This window comes from Leopardus geoffroyi, chromosome C1, assembly GCF_018350155.1.
Source record: "Leopardus geoffroyi isolate Oge1 chromosome C1, O.geoffroyi_Oge1_pat1.0, whole genome shotgun sequence".
In the NCBI taxonomy this organism is placed as follows: Eukaryota; Metazoa; Chordata; class Mammalia; order Carnivora; family Felidae; genus Leopardus; species Leopardus geoffroyi.
Window position 1 is genome coordinate 72,938,712 of NC_059328.1, and position 18,790 is coordinate 72,957,501.

An 18,790-nucleotide genomic window follows, 5' to 3' on the forward strand; every position below is an offset into this window, starting at 1 on the left:
TGGAATATCACACAGCCATAAAAATAATGAAATCTTGCCATTGGTGACAATATGGATGGACTTAGAGAGTATTATCTTAATGAAATAAGTCAGATAGAGAAAGACAAATACCATATGATTTCACTTATGTGCAAAATCTAAAAAAACAAAACAAATAAACAAAGGCAAAACAGAATAAACTTGTGGTTGTCTGAGAGGTAGTGGGTGGGGGATCAGTGAAATAGGTAAAGGGGATAAAATGGTTCAAATTTTCAGTTATAAAATAAATAAGCCACAGGGATTAAAAGCACAGCATAGGGAATATAGTCAATAATATTATAATAATGTATGGTGACAATTACAACACTTAGGAACGTTGAGTAACTTAAAGAACTGTCAAATAAACATGTTGTACACCTGAAACTGACATAATATTATATGTGAGTTATACTTCAACAATAAAACAGGAAAACAAAAACAAAAAAATAAACAACACTCTGAAAATGATGAACTCCTAGGTGTCAAATATGAAGAAAAACATTCATAAGGAAATAAAATGTGGTCCTTTGGAAACAGAAGATTAATAATGCAGGGATACAATATGAAATTGGCATAGTTAGCACATTTGGTCTAGTATACATTTTAAGAAAAACTTAAGAAAGCTGAAGGATTGGTCCTGTTGTTTGCTTTTTTAAAAATAGTTTTCTTTTAGGCCCGTTTACTTTGGATGGGCTTTTGTCAGTATGTCTTCTTCCCCTAGTTTATTGAAGTTCAGCATGATCCTTTTGTATGGAAGAGAAAATTGCTTGGTCAAAATTCTACCTAGAAGATGAAAATAATATTAATTTTTTATCAAAATATCATATAGTCCACATATTAAACCACTTATGTACATGTTTCCAAATACTGACTGGCACTGAAAAATGTCTAGGAAAGAAAGGTGGGATTTTCCTAGACATTTTTCATTTATTTCAGGGAAGAAAATATTATCTATAAACGATCTCACCATCACCATCTCCTTCTCTTTCACCTCCCTCCTGCTAGCAGACTAATCCTTAGATGACCGGCTTGAGTCAGGTCACAGAGTTGTGCCCCAATATGAGGGAGGCTTGGAAAAATGAGCCTCAGACATTTTTGACCTCCATCTTGGAAGACAGCTTCTGCCAGCAAGAAAGTGAAGGAGGCAAGCTATTGTCCAGGCAACTAATTGTGCCCATGAAGGTGCCACACACACCAGAAAAAGGCCATAAATTAATATAGTTTAATATTTTCTTAAGTTTATCCGTTTTGAGAGAGAGAGCAAGAGAGAGAGCAGAGAAGGGGCAGAGAGAGAGAGGGAGAGAGAGAGAGAGAGAGAGAGAGAGAGAGAGAATCCTAAGCAGGCTCTGCACTATCAGCACAGAGCCCCATGCAGGGCTCGATCCCATGAACCATAAGATCATGACCTAAGCCAAAATCGAGAGTAGAGGCTTCACCAAGTGAGCCAACCAGGTGCCCCTGTATTAATATTTATTATACTTTTATTGTGACCTAAATACAGTTTTAATCACTACATGTACTCTTTTTTTTTAATGTTTATTTATTTTTGAGAGAGAGAGAAACAGAGCACGAGTGGGGTAGGGGCAGAGAGAGAGGGAGATACAATATCTGAAGCAGGCTCCAGACTCTCAGCTGTCAGCACAGAGCCTGACATGGGGCTCAAACTCGTGAACTGCAAGATCATAACCTGAGCTGAAATCAGACGCTTAACTGACTGAGCCACTCAGGCACCCCACTCCGTGTACTATTTGAATTTTACAACAATTTTACAAATGTGGAAAGTGAGACATGGCGATATTGAATAACTTACCTAAGGCCACACAGTCAGTAAAAGGCAGAGCTGGAATTTCAATCCAGTTAGTCTAATGTCAAAGCCAAACTCTTAACCATTTAATTGCTGTTTCCACATGATCATTGCAAACAGGATTAAAGGTGAATGCCAATAAAAATTTATGAAATTGAAAACAGAAGTGGCAGACATTTTTAACATATTCTTAGATTCTGGAATTTTACTATTTTACTATTTTGCTTTATCCCCTGCTTAGTAAGTAATTTACAAAGTATGACTCATTGCTATTATCTATATTATAACTCATCCAAGTGGAGATAAAACATGTATATGATATAATGACATTTAGGATAAATTATGACACTAAAAAATTCATTCCTTTATTCTTCGTTGACAAATACAAAATGCTTCCCAAAAAGTTTTTTTTAAAAATCTGTCACTTGCTCACAACCACTGCTTTTAAAATACCCTCGGGGAGAGGGAGGTAAGATGGCAGAGCAGCCTGGAGACCCTGAGCTTGTCTTGTCTGTGAAACACAGTCAGCACCAAACCATTTTGCACACCTAGAAAACTGATCTGAGGATAAACACAATAATCTGCATAATTTGAGCGACATAGCTCGGCAGTTAGACAGTTATATGCTGTGGAGAGATGAACTGGGGGAGAGAAAAGCCACAGAGGGTCGGGAGCTGCTTTTGTGGATGGAGGACAGAGAAAGGGGAAGAATGCAACACATCAGGAGAGTGCAAGAAAAACACTCCCCTAAAAGTAGCTGGAGTGAAAACACGCAGGAGACTGAACAAGAAATCTGTTCCCCAAAACCACTGACGGGAAGAAAGGAGAGGGTTTCAATACTACCAGGATTCAACAAACAGTGGAGTGCAGAATCTGCAGTTCTGGAGCTCAGTGCCTGGTAGTGCTCTGGTGAGGAAGTAGGATGAATCCCCAGAGCAGGCAGCAGGGTCCGTGTGACACACGGAGAGAAGTGGTTCCCCTGCTTAGAGAGCGTTTGTTAGAGGCCACACGACCTCCCCACAGGCAAAGGTCACAGTGGACCTGGAGAGCAGCCATGTTTGCCGGTACTGGGACAAAGACAGCAGAGTGCAGTGAAACCTGGCACTAGCTATGTTGTGATTTGCCATAATCTCTGACTCTCTGCCACTGTGCGATTGCACAAGCGTTTTCTGGGGCAAGCCAGCACCCAGACATTGCTCAGCGAGACCCTCCCCCAGAGACTCGAGGCTGGACCAAGCCACAGGGGTCCCTGAAATGCAGGATTTTGAAACATAACCCCATCTGAAATAAAACTCTGGAGGGAGGTGCTGCCTGGTAGGTGGGACGGCTTAGACATGAACAGGGCAGAGGCCAGGGGTGGACAGAGGGCTGAAACAAAGGAGAGGTGGTTCATTGTGGGTCGGTGAGAGCAGAAGCTCCTGTGCCAGAGACTAGGGACCTAAGTGAAGCCATTGCCACCTCTCCCACGCATGAGCATATGTGCCACCTTGATTCACCCCACTAAGCTAAGCAGCACCCCATAGTGGAGAATGGAGCCATTACACCAAGCCCTACTCAACTGTGCCCTCCAAGCACATTCCACAAGACCAGCAAAAGTCCCTCCACCTGCTTAGTGTATGGACTATAGAGGGCTCCATAGTCTCAGTTCTAGGGGAAATGATGTAACTTCATTTGGTTTTTATTTGGTTTGCTGGTTCATTTATTAGTCTGGGGGTTTTTTGGTTTGTTTTTTTGCTTCTGCTTTTGTTTAAGTTGGTTTTTTTTCCTTTCTTGGATACAGAAAGAAAATTTTATTTTCGTTTTTTATTTTAATTTTATTTTTATTAATTTTTTTACTTTATTTTTTATTTTTTATTTTTTTCTATTTAATTTTCTTTATTTCATTTTATTGTATTTTATTATATAATTTTTAAAAATTTTTTTAACATTTTCTTACCTTTTTTCTTTTCTTTCCCTTTTTTCTCTATCCTATCAAGCTTCTTGCAACAAGCAGACCAAAACACGCCTAGAATCTAGCTTCCTTTATTTGAGTTTTTGTTTTGTTTTTAATTTTTTAATTTTAATTTTTTTCCTCCAAAATGACAAACTGAAGCAATTCACCCCAAAAGAAAGAACAGGAAGAAAAGACAGCCAGGGGCTTAATCAATACAGATACAAGCAAGATGTCTGAACTAGAATGTAGAGCCATAATATTAAGAACACTAGCTGGGGTTGAAAAAAGCACAGAATCCTCTTCTGTGGAGATAAAAGTAAAAATCTAGCCAGGACAAAATTAAAAATGCTATAACCAAGATGCAGTTTCAAGTGGATGCCATGACAGTGAGGATGGATAAAGCAGAGCAGCCAATTGGCAATATAGAAGATAAAATTATGGAGAATAATAAAGCAGGAAAAAAGAGGGAAACAAGGCAAAAGAGTGCGATACAAGACTTAGAGAACTCAGTGACTTATTAAAAAGGAATAACATCCAAATCATAGGAGTCCCAGAATATGAAGAAAGAGAAAAAGGGCAGAAGGTTTATGTGAGCAAATTATAGCAGAAAACTTTCCTAATCTGGGGAAGGACGCAGACATCAAAATCCAAGAAGCAGAGAGAGGTCCCATTAGATTCAACAAAAACCAACCATCACCAAGGCATATCATAGTCAAATTCACAAAATACACAGACAAGGAAAGAATTACGAAAGCAACCAGGGGAAAAAAGGTCCTTAACCTATAAGGATTACATTCGCAGAAGACCTATCCACAGAAACTTGGCAGGCCAGAAAGGAGTGGCAGTATATATTCAATGTGCTGAATCAGAAAAATACGCAGCAAGTATTCTTCCTCCAGCAAGGCTGTCATTCAAAATAGAAAAAGAGGGCCACCTGCGTGGCTCAGTTGATTAAGCGTCCAACTTAAGCTGAGGTCATGATCTTGTGGTTTGTGAGTGTGAGCCTCGTATTGGGCTCTGCCCTGACAGTTCAGAGCTTGGAGGCTGCTTCGTATTCTGTATTTCTGTCTCTTTCTGCTCCTCCCCCACTCGTATTCTCTCTCTCTCTCTCAAATAAAAAAAAAATTAAAAAAATTTAAAAAAAAAAATAGGAGAGATAGAGTTTCCCAGACAAACAAAAACTAAAGGAGTTCATGACCACTAAACCAGCCCTACAAGAAATTCTAAGGGGGACTCTTTGAGTGGAGAAAAGATGAAATAAAACAAAAAAGACCAAAAGCAACAAAGACTAGAAAGGACAAGAGAATATCACCAGAAACAACTCTACAGGCAACACAGTGGCACTAAATTCATATCTTTCAGTACTGACTCTAAATGTCAATGGACTAAACACTCCAGTATCAGAATAGATTAGAAAACAAGACCCATCTATATGCTGCTTACAAGAGACCATTTTAGACTAAAGACACCTGCAGATTGAAAATAAAAGGATGGAGGGGCATGTGGGTGGCTCAGTCGGTTGAGCATCTGACTTCAGTTCAGGTCATGATCTCGCAGTTTGTGAGTTCGAGCCCCGCGTCGGACTCTGTGCTGACAGCTCAGAGCCTGGAGCGTGCTTCAGATTCTGTGTCTCCCTCTCTCTCTGCTCATCCCCTGCTTGTGCTCTGTCTCTCAAAAATAAATAAATAAATGTAAAAAAACTTAAAAATAAAAAATAAAAAGGAAGTAATGGGATGGAGAACAATCTATCATGCTAATAGTCGTCAAAAGAAAGCTGGAGTAGCTGTACTTATATCAGACAAACTATATTTTAAAATAAAGACTGTAACAAGAGATGCAGAGCATTATATCATAATTAAGTGTCTATCCACCAAGAAGCTCTAACAATTATAAATATTTATGCCCCAAACATGAGAGTATACAATTATATAAATAAGTTCACCACAAACATACAGAAACTCATTGATAATAACACCATAAGAGTAGTGGACTTCAACACTCCACTTACAGAAATGGACAGATCATCTAAGCAGAAAATCAACAAGGAAATAATGGCTTTGAATGACACACTGGACTAGATGGACTTAACAGATATATTCAGAACATTTCATCCTAAAGGACAATACACATTCTTCACAAGTGCACATGGAACATTCTCCAGAATAGATCATATGCTGGGACACAAATCAGCCCTCAACAAGTACAAAAAGATTGAGATCATGCTTTACATATCTTCACACCACAATGCTATTTGGAAACACCATGAATACTTGGAGATTAAAGAACACCCTATTAAAGAATGAATGGGTTAACCAAGAAATTAAAGAGGAAATTAAAAAGAACATGGAAACCAATGAAAATGAAAACATGACAACCCAAAACCTCTGGGATGAAGCAAAGGCAATCATAAGAGGGAAGTAAATAGCAATCCAGGCTTTCCTAAAGAAGGAAGAAAGGTCTCAAATATACAACCTGATCTTACCCTAAAAGAGCTGGGAAAAATAAAACCTAAAACTAAAACTAAAGCCAAAAACTAGCAGAAGAAGGTAAATAATAAAGATTAGGACAGAAATCAATGATATCGAAATCGAACAGTAGAACAGATCAATGAAACCAGGAGCTGACTCTTTGAAAGAATTAACAAAATCGATAAACCCCAAGCCAGATTGATCAAAAAGAAAAGGACCCAAATAAATAAAATCAAGAATGAAAGAGGTGAGATCACAACCAATACCACAGAAATACAAACAATAATAAGAGAATATTATGAGCAATTATATGCCAACAAATTGTGCAATCTGGAAGAAATGGCCAAATTCCACGAAACACATAAACTACTAAAACTGAAACAGGAAGAAATATGAAATTTGAACAGACCCATAGCCAGTGAAGAAATTGAATCAGTAATCAAAAATCTCCCAACAGGAGTCCAGGGCCAGATGGCTCTCCAGGGGGAATTCTACCAAACATTTAAAGAAGAGTTAACACCTATTCTTTTGAAGATGATCCAAAAAATATAAATAGAAGGAAAACTTCCAAACTCATTTTGCAAGGTTAGCATTATCTTGATTCCAAAACCAAAGACCCCACTAAAAAGGACAACTACAGACCAATTTCACTGATGAACATGGATGCAAAAATTCTCAACAAGATACTAGCAAACCGGACCCAACAATACATTAAAAGAATTATTCACCATGATCAAGTAGGATTTATTCCTGGGATGCAGGGCTGGTTCAATATCTGCAAATCAATCAATGTGATACATCACATTACTAAAAGAAAGGATAAGAACCTTATGATCCTCTCAGTAGATGCAGATAAAGCACTTGACAAAACACAGCACCTTTTCTTGTTAAAAATCCTCAAGAAAGTAGGGATAGAAGGATCATACCTTAAAATCATAAAAGCCATCTTTCATAGAAGATATGGTAGAGAAAGATATGAAAGATCCACCGCTAATATCATCCTCAATGGGGAAAAATTGAGAGCTTTCCCCTAAGGTCAGCAACATGACAAGTATGTCCACTCTCACCACTGTTTTTCAACATAGTGTTGGAAGTCCTAGCCTCAGTGATCAGACAACACAAAGAAATAAAAGGCATCCAAATCAGCTACGAGGAAGTCAAACTTTCACTCTTCACAGATGACATGATACTCTATGTGGAAAACCCAAAAGGCTCCACCAAAAAAGTGCTAGAATTGATCCATGAATTCAGCAAAGTCACAGGATATAAAATCAATATACAGAAATCAGTTGCATTTCTATACACCAGTATTGAAGCAGGAGAAAGAGAAATCAAGGAACTGATCCCATTTACAATTGCACCAAAAACCATAAAATACCTAGGAATAAACCTAACTAAAGAGATGAAAAATCTATACACTTGAAAACTATTGGAAGCTTATGAAAGAAACTGAAGAAGACACAAAGAAATGGAAGAATATTCCATGCTCATGGATTGGAAGAATAAATATTGTTAAAATGTTGATACTACCCAAAACAATCTACATATTCAACGCAATCCCTACCAAAATAACACCAGCAGTATTCACAGAGCTAGAAAAAATAATCCTAAAATGTGTATGGAATCAGAAAAGACCCTGAATAGTCAAAGCAATCCTGAAAAAGAAAACCAAAGTGGAAGGCATCACAATTCTGGACTTCAAGCTGTATTACAAAGCTGTAATCATCAAGACAGTATGGTACTGGCACAAAAACAGACACAGAGATCAGTGGAACAGCATAGAGAACCCAGAAATGGACCCACAAACATATGGCCAACCAATCTTTGACAAAGAAGGAAAGATTATCTAATGGAATAAAGACACTCTCTTCAGTAAATGATGTTGGGAAAACTGGATAGCCACATGCAGAAGAATGAACTTAGACCACTTTCTTACACCATACATGAAAATAAACTCAAAATGGATGAAAGACCTAAATGTAAGACAGGAAGCCATCAAAATCCTAGAAGAGAAAACAGGCAACAACTTCTTTGACTTTGGCCACAGTAACTTCTTTCTTGACATGTCTCCAGAGGCAAGGGAAACAAAAACAAAAATGAATTATTGGGACCTCATCAAGATAAAAAGCTTCTGCACTGCAGAGGAAACTATCAGCAAAACTAAAAGGCAACCGACGGAATGGGAAAAGATATTTGCAAATGACACATTAGATAAAGGGTTAGTATCCAAAATCTATACAGAATTTATCAAACTTAAGACCCATGAGACAAATAATCCAGTGAAGAAATGGGCAAAAGACACGAACAGACATTTTTCCAAAGAAGACATCCAGATGGCTAACAGACACATGACAAAATGCTCAAAATCACTCATCATCAGGGAAATGCAAATCAAAACCACACTGAGATATCTATCACCTCACACCTGTCAGAATGGCTAAAATTAACAACTCAGGCAACAACAGATGTTGGCGAGGATGTGGAGAAAGAGGAATCCTTTTGCACCGCTGGTGGGAGTATAAATTGGTGCAGACACTCTTGAAAACAGTACGGAGTTTCCTCAAAAAATTAAAAACAGAACTACCCTATGACCCAGCAATTGCACTACTAGGTATTTGCCCAAGGGATACAGGTGTGCTGTTTCAAAAGGGCACATGCACCCCAATGTTTATAGCAGCACTATCAACAATAGCCAAAGTATGGAAAGAGCCCAATTTCCATCAACTGATGAATGGATAAAGAAGATGTACACGTATACACACATATACATACAATGGAATATTACTCAGCAATCAAGAAGAATGAAACCTTGCCATTTGCAACAATGTGGATGAAACTAGAGTGTATTATGCTAAGTGAAATAAGACAAATATATGATTTCACTCAGATGTAGAATTTAATATACAAAACAGATGAATATAAGGGAAGGGAACCAAAATAATAAAAAACAGAGAGGGAGACAAACCATAAGAGACTCTTAAATACAGAGAACACCCTTACTGGAAGGGTATTGGGCTAAATGGGCAAGTGGCATTAAGGAGGACACTTATTAGGATGAGCACTGGGTGTTATATGTAAGTGATGAATTACTAAATTCTTTTCCTGAAATCGTTATTACACTATATTGTAACTAACTTGGATTTAAATTTAAAATAAAATAAAATACTCTTAATATTTTTATATTGTGAACATCTGATCTTAGCTAAAAGATCATCCATTGTACATTTTTAGTTTGTAAGATGACTCTATTTCTAGTAACCAGTTATATTAAATTTATGTTTAATTATATTAAGGAACTGATAGATTTTTCCTTTTTCCTCGTCACGTGCCTCTAAAGAGACCCTACTCAAAAAAATTCCTATTACTTTCTAATGGAGAAAAAAAAAATAAAAACAGCTGTGTAGTGAAAGACATACACTGTACTAACCATGTTTTTAAGTTTCTCCCTATTTTTTTTTGTAGGAGAATAGAAAAAGGCAGAAGAGAAAATACTCATATGGGAGACACAAAAAGAATTGATGAGTAGTAACTGAAAAGAAAGGAAATCCAAGATGATCTTAGTTTAAGCAGAGCATTTATTGGAATTTTCAAGCAAGCCACAGTCAAATGTGGAGGTTATTCAAGAAAACTGGGATCAAAGTAAGGGGCTAGGTACTGCAGATAGGGGAAGAACTCGGAGACCATAGCTATGCCCAAGCTAGCCAAATGGAAAATAGCAACTTTAGGGAATAGAAGTGACATATCACAAGAAAAAGAATGTTAGCAGAATAAATACTTTAACATCTAATTTAGAGGAGAAGAAATAGAAATGAGTTGAAGTGGCTTTTGAAGCCATTCAGGAAGATCAGTGACTAAGCCAGAAGAGTCTTTAAAAACCCTCCTTGGCCAGAATCCCTCCTGGGGAGCACACTTTATAACCTTCTGAGGTTGAAAGGGATCCCTTCTAGCCCTCCCAGGCTGCCTGGTTTCTAAGTGGTGCTAAGGACTTTGAGGGGCAGGGCATTGGCTCTGCATGAGACCAGGCAGAGGGGTTTTGTGGGTGGTGGTTAGTTAGCTTTTGCTGTTGAAAGTAAGGAAAAGAGAGAAAGGAGGAGAGATTAGATCCCTCGGGATAGAAAGACGGAGGCGAATGGGGGGGCAAGGGCACTCCACATTTGTGGAAAATTACTTAAGGAATGCCGATGCCCTCAGTGATTGGGAAGTGTTTTATTTTATTTTTCTGTGACATAAATACCTCTCTAAGTCCACCTATAAACTAATAAAGTCTCAATTGTTCACAACCTATGTACATGTTTCTTTGGAAAACTCAAAACATTATATTTGGAACAAAATAGCAAAGCACAGGGACAGCTCCTGTGGCTCCAGGAAACAGGAATTTTAAGAAGTTGTGGAAATCTAGGAGGGGGACCTGTCTTCCTCAGGTATTGAATTGACATGGATAAAAACCAATTACCCAGGGGCGCCTGGGTGGCGCAGTCGGTTAAGCGTCCGACTTCAGCCAGGTCACGATCTCGCGGTCTGTGAGTTCGAGCCCCGCGTCGGGCTCTGGGCTGATGGCTCGGAGCCTGGAGCCTGTTTCCGATTCTGTGTCTCCCTCTCTCTCTGCCCCTCCCCCGTTCATGCTCTGTCTCTCTCTGTCCCAAAAATAAATAAACGTTGAAAAAAAAAATTAAAAAAAAAAAAAACCAATTACCCATAAGTCTCTGAGGAACAGGGGACCCCTGCTGACGACAGCAGATAACTAAATTAATAATAACTGTATCTACCACTTACCAAACACCTATGGACAAAGCATCAAGAACCACAGCTTTATGTTATAAATTTGGACTATATTTTTTATTTAATTCGACTACAGAAAACGTCACATCATTTTCATGTCATTTCTCCTCATTTTATCTCTTCTGTTGTCAGTCAGCATTATGTGAGGCATTTCTGGGCAAAGTATTCTTTGATTCCTCTCTTAATAATCCTACAAACTGAACGACTTTTATTTCACCTTAACAGCAAAAAGTATTCCCTGTAGAGAAGAAAGGAAACTCCTAGAAAGCGGAAGGAAGGCTAAAGAACGACAACCAAGACCATTGTCTGAGGTCCGTCCACTCCATTGCCTCACATGTGGTCAGCGATAAACCCCTCACTGGCCTCTGCTACCACCCTTGGCCTCCTCACAGAACGGAAATCTGGAAGGCAGATTGTGTCACTGGTCCACATCCATCACTGATGGCCCATTTCACAGGTAAACTCCAGTCTTTCCCATGAGCTGCCTGCCTATGTGGTATGTGCACTGGACCCGGCCTCTGTGTCACAGCCCCTCCAAGCTCAGGGCCCCATTCATGGCCTCTTGTGCCTGGCTCCACTCCAGGCAGCTTCCGGCCTCAGGGGCTTCCCACTCGCCCTTCTCTTTGCCTGTGCCACTTCTCGCTCAGATATTTGCCTGTTTCCTTCCTGACTCCCGATAATCTTATCTGTGAGGCCTCCTGCTCCACCTGATATGAAACAGCAGATTTCAACTTCTACCCTCTCATTTTTTCCTCCCCTTACCTGATTCCTTATTTTCCATAACACTTTCACTAGATATCCCATCACATTTGTGTGTTGTCTCTCTCCCTTTTCCATTAGGACAGAACGTAAACTCTATTTCGTTCACACACATCCAGCAGTTAGAATGGTGCCTGGCACCTAAAACATGATTTTATGTTTTTAGCACCTTTATTGAAGTGTATTTGACATAATTTTGGTTTTGAATGAATAACTGAGGGAGGAGAAGTAACAGTGAAGGAAACAGTCCCCTGTTTAAATAAGGTACATTCTTGGCAATTACTTGTTTGAAACTACATTTTGGAGATCGTTGAAACAATCTTATCATGGCTCATATAGTGATCAATAAGAAAATAGACTAAATTTGAGGCAGGAGCTCTAATCATAGAAAGGTGATTGTGACTTTCAAGAATCTAAATTCTGTGCTGTTGGTTTATTTTTAAACTTTAACTCTGTACTCTATAGCTGTTTCTTTAAAAAGAATATTTAAACAATGGTGTCACCATAAAAAATGCATAATTAATGCAATGTTTTTCTCCTGAGGTCCGAAGAAAGCACAGGCTTTTCCCATAAGAAGGTAAAAAATATTTTTAAAGACTACATAGACTGCCTCTTTGCCCTGTAAGAGCTACAATCACAAAGCAAATCCTTGGATATCCCCCAAGAGCTTTTCTGAGGCCAGCTACTCCAGGTGTGGCCCAAGGACCAGCAGCCTCAGTATCATCTGGGAGGTGGCCTCACCTTGCAGAATGTTGGTCTCACCTTGACCTACAGAGTCGGAATTGAATTTGAACAGGTGATTGTTAGGTACATTAAAGTTTGAAAAGTACTACTCTGAATAGCTTTTGGTGTACTCTGGGAGGGAGGTCTGTGCAGGTCGATTCTGTTTGCTGCAAGTTTTGTCTGGAGATTCAGAGCCCCAGGTAGCTGCCCCCTGAGAACAGAAGGGGGAGCCCTACTCCCCCAATTGCCAGATCTTTCAGCTGGTTGGAACTGCTCTGTTCTTTGCAGGGCTGGTGGGGTGAAGTGGAGTAATAGAAACAGCAAAAGGAGAGGAAGGAAAACGCAAGGACGTGCTGCCCCATGGTGGGATTGGGGGCAGCAGGGGAATCTGGCAGAGCCTTGGAGCTTCACAGATGGACAGAATCAGAGCAGAAAGAAAACAGGACCGGAGGCTCGAACTCCGGGGGAAGAACTATGTAGCGTTTGTGCTTCTCATTTCATTTATTGTTCTCTGAGTCTCCATGTTTATGTTTCATCTCTTTAAACACTTTCCTTTACATGTCTGCTTTCTCTTTGTGTTCTTCCCTGGAAAATAATGATAATAATGAAGATAATATCTTACATCCACATGATGCCATATGCAATCTGGTACATAATACACATGAGTGTTTTATAGAAGGTGCTTTTATGCCTATTTTGCAAATGAAAAATATTCCATTCCCTTTTCTCCATGTTTTTTTTTAACTGAGTTATCAGTAAAAGTAGTTGCTGTTTCCCATTCATTTTGGCAAACTGTAGTGGTGTTTTTTTTTCATGCACAAATTCATCTGCAGAGTTCTTGTCACAACTCTGGGGAGGAGGCTTAATAGCAAAAATCTGGGGGTGAAAGTCCACATAGGGAGAATGAAAACAACGAGAAGTATAAGAGTCTCATGCTCTGACATGGTGGTAACTCAACAAAACACAAATGACTTCCCAGACCCTATCTGTACCATCCACTTCACTCCTTTACTTGAAAATGAGTCTAAGTTTGAAGAAAATGGGATAAGGGAGGTATGAAACGTGCCATCTGAGTCACTAGCAAACTATGCTTTATTCAAAGTCTTACTTCTTTTTTGATTTATTGCACAAATGTTGCAAAAGCAAAGTGGTCCATAAGCTTTGTAGCCCTGCCACATAGTGAACTTTCCTGCTTTAAATGCAATTGCTAAGGAGTTGAAACAAAAGCCTGAGAGGAAATAATCCAAAACTTCCTTGGACTCCTCACGATGCCAGATGTCCTGACTTCTCTGACACCATTTGCATGTTTTAGTCACTTTGACTGTGGGTCTCTACCTGCAGACTCCATGAAAATGGATAGAGAGGCCTTCCGGGGCCAGGATGAACTGCAAATTCAGACAACGAACAAAGATGTGCTTTAGATTCTTCAGTTACTGAAAGTGAATAACTCTTATTATTTTCTTGAAAGCAGATAAAAGCAGAGCAGGTTCTTAGAATTTATTTGAAATAAATTTAATTGAAATAAATGTCTGAACCTTGTATTCCCATTTTTCTTCACTTTAGGTATATTTCATTTTTCAGATATCATAAAATCTATAGACATGAGAAATGAATATTTCTTGGATGCAAGGATAAATTGTGGGTTTTTTTTTTTTGTTTGTTTCTGACAAAGTCACACTTTATTAGAAGTGGACACTCCGCTCAGGAATGACGTTTAAGTCATTCAGACGTTTAAGACGTTCAGAAGACAGTTTTTGAGAGCTTTTTACTTTTGTTTCCTGTGCGGTCAGCCTGGTCAGAGCAGAAGGCGGTAAGAAGAGACCTTTAGTTGGCCTGGCCCCAGGCCTAGTTGCTGACAGCAAAGGGTGTCAAGAGTACGATGGAACAGAAGTGGGGGAAAGGCTTTCAAGAGTGAATGTGACACTCCAGCCATGATCAGAGAATGGGTCAATGACCGGGAATCTTGTAGGGACAGATGATGAAAGTAGATGCCAGTCGAGTGGCCAGACCTGGTAATCAGGTTCCAAAAGCAATGGAGCAAAAAACAGGTAGACAAGAATGGATGTCATATCTAGGCCCTCAACCTAGGAAGAGCAAAGCCTGAATGTCCTTGTTCAGGTGAACTGGACAAGACCGTTCACATACGGCTGTTCTTTATAAAGCTGCCCGCAGTCACTAGCCAGCATTCCACCTCACATGCTGTGGCACCTATTGTAGCTGTTGTTAAGGACAGACAGAGAGAGAGCCCTCACTGGTCCCCTCAGCCAGAGAACAATTCACACAAGTGTGGACAGTGGCGAGAAGAAACTCTTATCTGATTGTTGGTGGAAAGCTACTCTTAGTATGGCTTACGATTTTAATTTTTGAGCATATTGGGTTTTTTTGTTTTAGTTTTTTTTGTGTGTGTTTGTTTATTTTTAAGAGTGAGAGAGACAGTGTGAGCAGGGGAGGGGCAGAGAGAGAGGGTGACACAGAATCCAAAGCAGGCTCCAGGCTCTGAGCTGTCAGCACAGACTCAGGGCTCGAACTCACAGACCGTGAGATCATGACCTGAGTCAAAGTTGGACGGTTCACCGACTGAGCCACCCAGGTTCCCCGAGCATATTGTTTTACTGATGCCAATAATCTCAGCACAAGAGATTGGCACAAGAAAATAAACTGCCAAGAAAAGTTGAAAATAAATTTCACTGTTTATCGATGAGTCACAGTTACAGGCAAATCCTTCAGAGTCACCACACCTCTGGGCTTCCACTCTGTAACACAGGGAGAGGTGTGGGGGAAAAATCCACAGCTAGGCATTAGCCTGGGAAGACAAGACAGCTAAGCTGATCTCTAGCTATACAGTGAGCAACTCTGATAGCTGTGTGGTTACCAGAGACATTCCCTTCTCCTACATACCCTGGGGAGCACCAATACCCGAGCCCCTTCTGACAAGAGGGAGCAAGAGGAAACCTGCTTCAGAGAAGAGGTACCTTCTAGAAGAGATACTTCTAGAAGAGATAAAGTTGCAGGGGGGAGCATTTCCACACTATAATCCAGGGCTCTTTTGCAATCAAGTTTTTATTTTCTTCTCCTGACTCCATTTATTCCTTCATTCAACAAATATTTATTGAGAGTTTACTGAGGTAGGTGCTCAGGAGGTAGTGATAATAACAGGGCACGATACCTTCTCTCATATGCCTTTCATGGAAAGCAGACAACTATGCAAATTACACAAAATGAATGTGACACTGTAACTATAATCACACTTCAAAGGAGAGGCATTTGATGCTGTGAAAGCATGAAAGAGGGGAGTTGACTTAGGAAGCTCAGCTCAGGCTTCCAGGCCAGGACTGGAAACAAGAGTTTCCAAATAGAGAGATAGCAGGAGAAAAATTTCCTTTACTATCCCTCAATGTCACAGCTCTGGTCACTTTATTTCCAGTTCCTTGAGAATGCAAGAAAACATAATATAGTGAAAAACAATGGAATTTGGAGCCAGTCAGTCTCATTCTAGCACTATGACAATGCTTGTACAACCTTGAACAAATTAGATTTTCTGAGCTTTAGTTTTGTCACCCATAAAATAGACATGGTTGGGGCGCCTGGGTGGCTCAGTCAGTTAAGCGTCTGACTTCGGCTCAGGTCATGATCTCACGGTTCGTGGGTTCGAGCCCCACATTGGGCTCTGTGCTGACAGCTCGGAGCCTGGAGCCTGCTTCAGATTCCGTGTCTCCCTCTCTCCCTGCCCCTCCCCTGCTTGCGCTTTATCTCTTTCTCTCTCTCTCAAAAGTAAATAAACATTAAGAAATTATTTTTTGAAAAAATAGGCATCGTAAAACCTATCACACAATAAAAGTTAGTTCCTTCCCCCATTGGCTAATTTTCAATCCTTCTGAGACTCAGTGTCTTCACCAAAAAAAAAAAAAAGAAAAAGAAAAATAGAAATAAGAATCATGCTTGCATCAGGGAATAGATATTTAAATGGGTTCATTTGTAAACTCTAAAGCATTATTTGGTAGTTATCAGGTACTATTAATCACTTGCAAAATAGGTATGATGCTTACCATGTGCAGACCCTGTGATAGGTCCTGGAAAAATGGAAGGTTAGACTGAATCACAGCTTTGTCCTCAGGAGAGGGTTGCTGAAGGAAAAATTTATTCTCTTCCCTGGTCCAAAGAGAAAAGGCAGCAAGGGCGGAGGAAAAGGCCTCTGTGGCCCACACAGGCATCCAGGTTCCTGGCACTTGGCCCTCCCTGGGGGATATCTGATACCTTCCCCTCAGCCATCAGCTGAGAGATTGCCCAGACGACCTATTCCAAGGGCCCCAGGGACAGGGCTGCAGGATGAATTTCTAAATATTCAAAATAAGCAGACAAGGGACTCTTACAACAATCAAAAAATGTCTTGAGTGCAATAGAAAAGTTGTTGTGCTGATGGAAGGGATTGTCAAGGATGAGGAGAGAAAAGTCACTACGGATTTCTGTGTTTCTGCTGAAAGTGGACTGAACAATCCAATTCTCTGATTTTCAGCCCAACCAGGCCTCCCTCTTTCAAGCGCCTTTTGTCCTATTTCCGCTCTTCCTTCTGAGAAGATCTACAATGAATAAGGAGTAATTTCTTGCCCAACCATGATTCAAAAGGAAGTTCAGCCACAGAACAGGTAAGTGTGTCTTTGCCTAGAGAAAAAAGACATGCAGAGGCAGGTCTCAGGGAGATCCACCCAGGTTTTGCAAAAAAGGCACCTCCTTCATTGCAAGTTCTGGGACCTTCCAAGTTCAGGAAGAAACTATCCACTTCCCCACTGACAACCTGGTGCAATGAACCCAGGAAGACCAGTGTGAGTAAACTGGACACTTCTCTACAACATGACCCGTTGGGACAATGTGGGTCCTGTTTGCAGCCTGAAGTCTGTGACTCTCCTGGTGGCCCTAATTCCAGAGCTCCTATTCCTGGGAGCTGGAGTGCAGCTTCAAGACAATGGGTATGACGGATTACTTATTGCAATCAATCCTCAGGTATCTGAAGATCAGAACCTCATCCCAAACATTAAGGTGAGTGGCAAGCGTGAAGTCAATACCATTATCCTATTAGAACAGGACTGTAGCCTTCTTTAAAAAGCTAACAACCTTCCCTGATTTGTATTTGAGTAGTAAAGAGACCAGCATTTCTTTTAAGTACCCAAAATTATAATTACGGCCAAACCAGTCTGTTCATCTAATTCTGCACAGTCTCGGCTCAGAGTGTTGATCTAGCCCTTCTTGATTTGTTCTTGTTGGTTACTACTAATTTTAGCCTTTTTGTTTTCCTAACATGACTGCTTTTGGGGTAGCAGCTTAAAAAATAACCCATTGTGGTAACAAAGACCAGATGTTTGACGGATGAATAAGCATGATTGTGCTTATTAAAATCAAATTGTTGGATTTCATCCTGAGACGGAGAATTCTCAGACAAAAAGGGAATCTGAGAGCAAAATTCTTTTCACCTGAATGTTCTGTAAAGTAATTGACTATTTTCACCTTAATGCGGTGCAGAAGGATCATAGCTCCATGACTTTAGAGCTTCCGTTGGTATTGCTTAAGAGAAATTGGTATCATCATAAGGTGTGGTCTTGAACATGCCCATAGGAGTGACATGAAAGGGATTTGTCTGGTAAAAGCTTGAAAGCCTTTCACAAAACTGGGAAAAAGTATTTAGGCAAGCCCAGACTCACTATTAGTGTCCTAAAAATCTCTTCCAGTTAACTATTTGAGGTTTATTTATTTTGCTCCCAAGGTTTCCCAAAGTCTAAAGGCTGTCTCTAAAAGAAATGGGCTCCTTTAAAATCTTTTCATTATGCTTTACTATTACTCACTCAAGTATAATCAGGAAACCAAAACATGAAAGATTTACATGTGCCAAGGTAAGCTTTTCTTTTCTTTGGTTATAGGAAATGATAACTGAAGCTTCTTTTTATCTATTCAATGCTACCAAGAGAAGAGTGTTTTTCAGAAATATAAAGATTTTAATACCCACCACATGGAAAGCTAATAATTACAGCAAAGTAAAACAAGAATTATATGAAAAGGTAAGAATTCAGGATTTTCTTAAATGAACTTAACTTGGGAAAAAGCAACCAATATACATGGTGTTCAAATGTTAAAAGTGAGAACTTAAGCAAAAAACAAATAACTGATGTTAATATACAAGTAATATTATTAGGAAGATCGTTGTTCACAAAATACATGGAAGTACAACAAATGAGTGCAAATTATGGAACAAAAAATAAGCAAAATACCATTGCCCAAGTAGCTTCTCAGAAGGTCTCTGCTTTGTAACTTACAGGT

At 39.7% G+C, this 18,790-nt stretch overlaps 1 protein-coding gene and 1 long non-coding RNA gene across 7 annotated transcripts in view; one reads left to right on the plus strand and one right to left on the minus strand.

Annotated features, from left to right (window-relative positions):
• Nucleotides 1-135: 135 nt before the first annotated feature.
• LOC123598174 overlaps nt 136-18,790 on the minus strand; it is a 44,144-nt gene continuing 25,489 nt past the window's right edge. For both annotated transcript variants that reach the window (XR_006712434.1, XR_006712435.1), the window contains exon 3: nt 136-801. This is a non-coding gene — a long non-coding RNA (uncharacterized LOC123598174). The remainder of the gene's footprint in view (nt 802-18,790) is intronic.
• CLCA2 (chloride channel accessory 2) overlaps nt 17,150-18,790 on the plus strand; it is a 37,688-nt gene continuing 36,047 nt past the window's right edge. The window contains exons 1-2 of one of the 5 annotated variants that reach the window (XR_006712433.1): nt 17,150-17,518; nt 18,394-18,531. Coding sequence is in view for 4 of the 5 variants with exons in the window: in XM_045478142.1 (XP_045334098.1) it covers nt 17,333-17,518; nt 18,394-18,531 (324 nt within the window). In the remaining variant the exon portion in view is untranslated. Of the gene's footprint in view, nt 17,519-18,239; nt 18,367-18,393; nt 18,532-18,790 lie in introns of all 5 variants that reach the window. The other 4 variants (XM_045478142.1, XM_045478140.1, XM_045478139.1 and 1 more) reach the window with 4 other exon arrangements.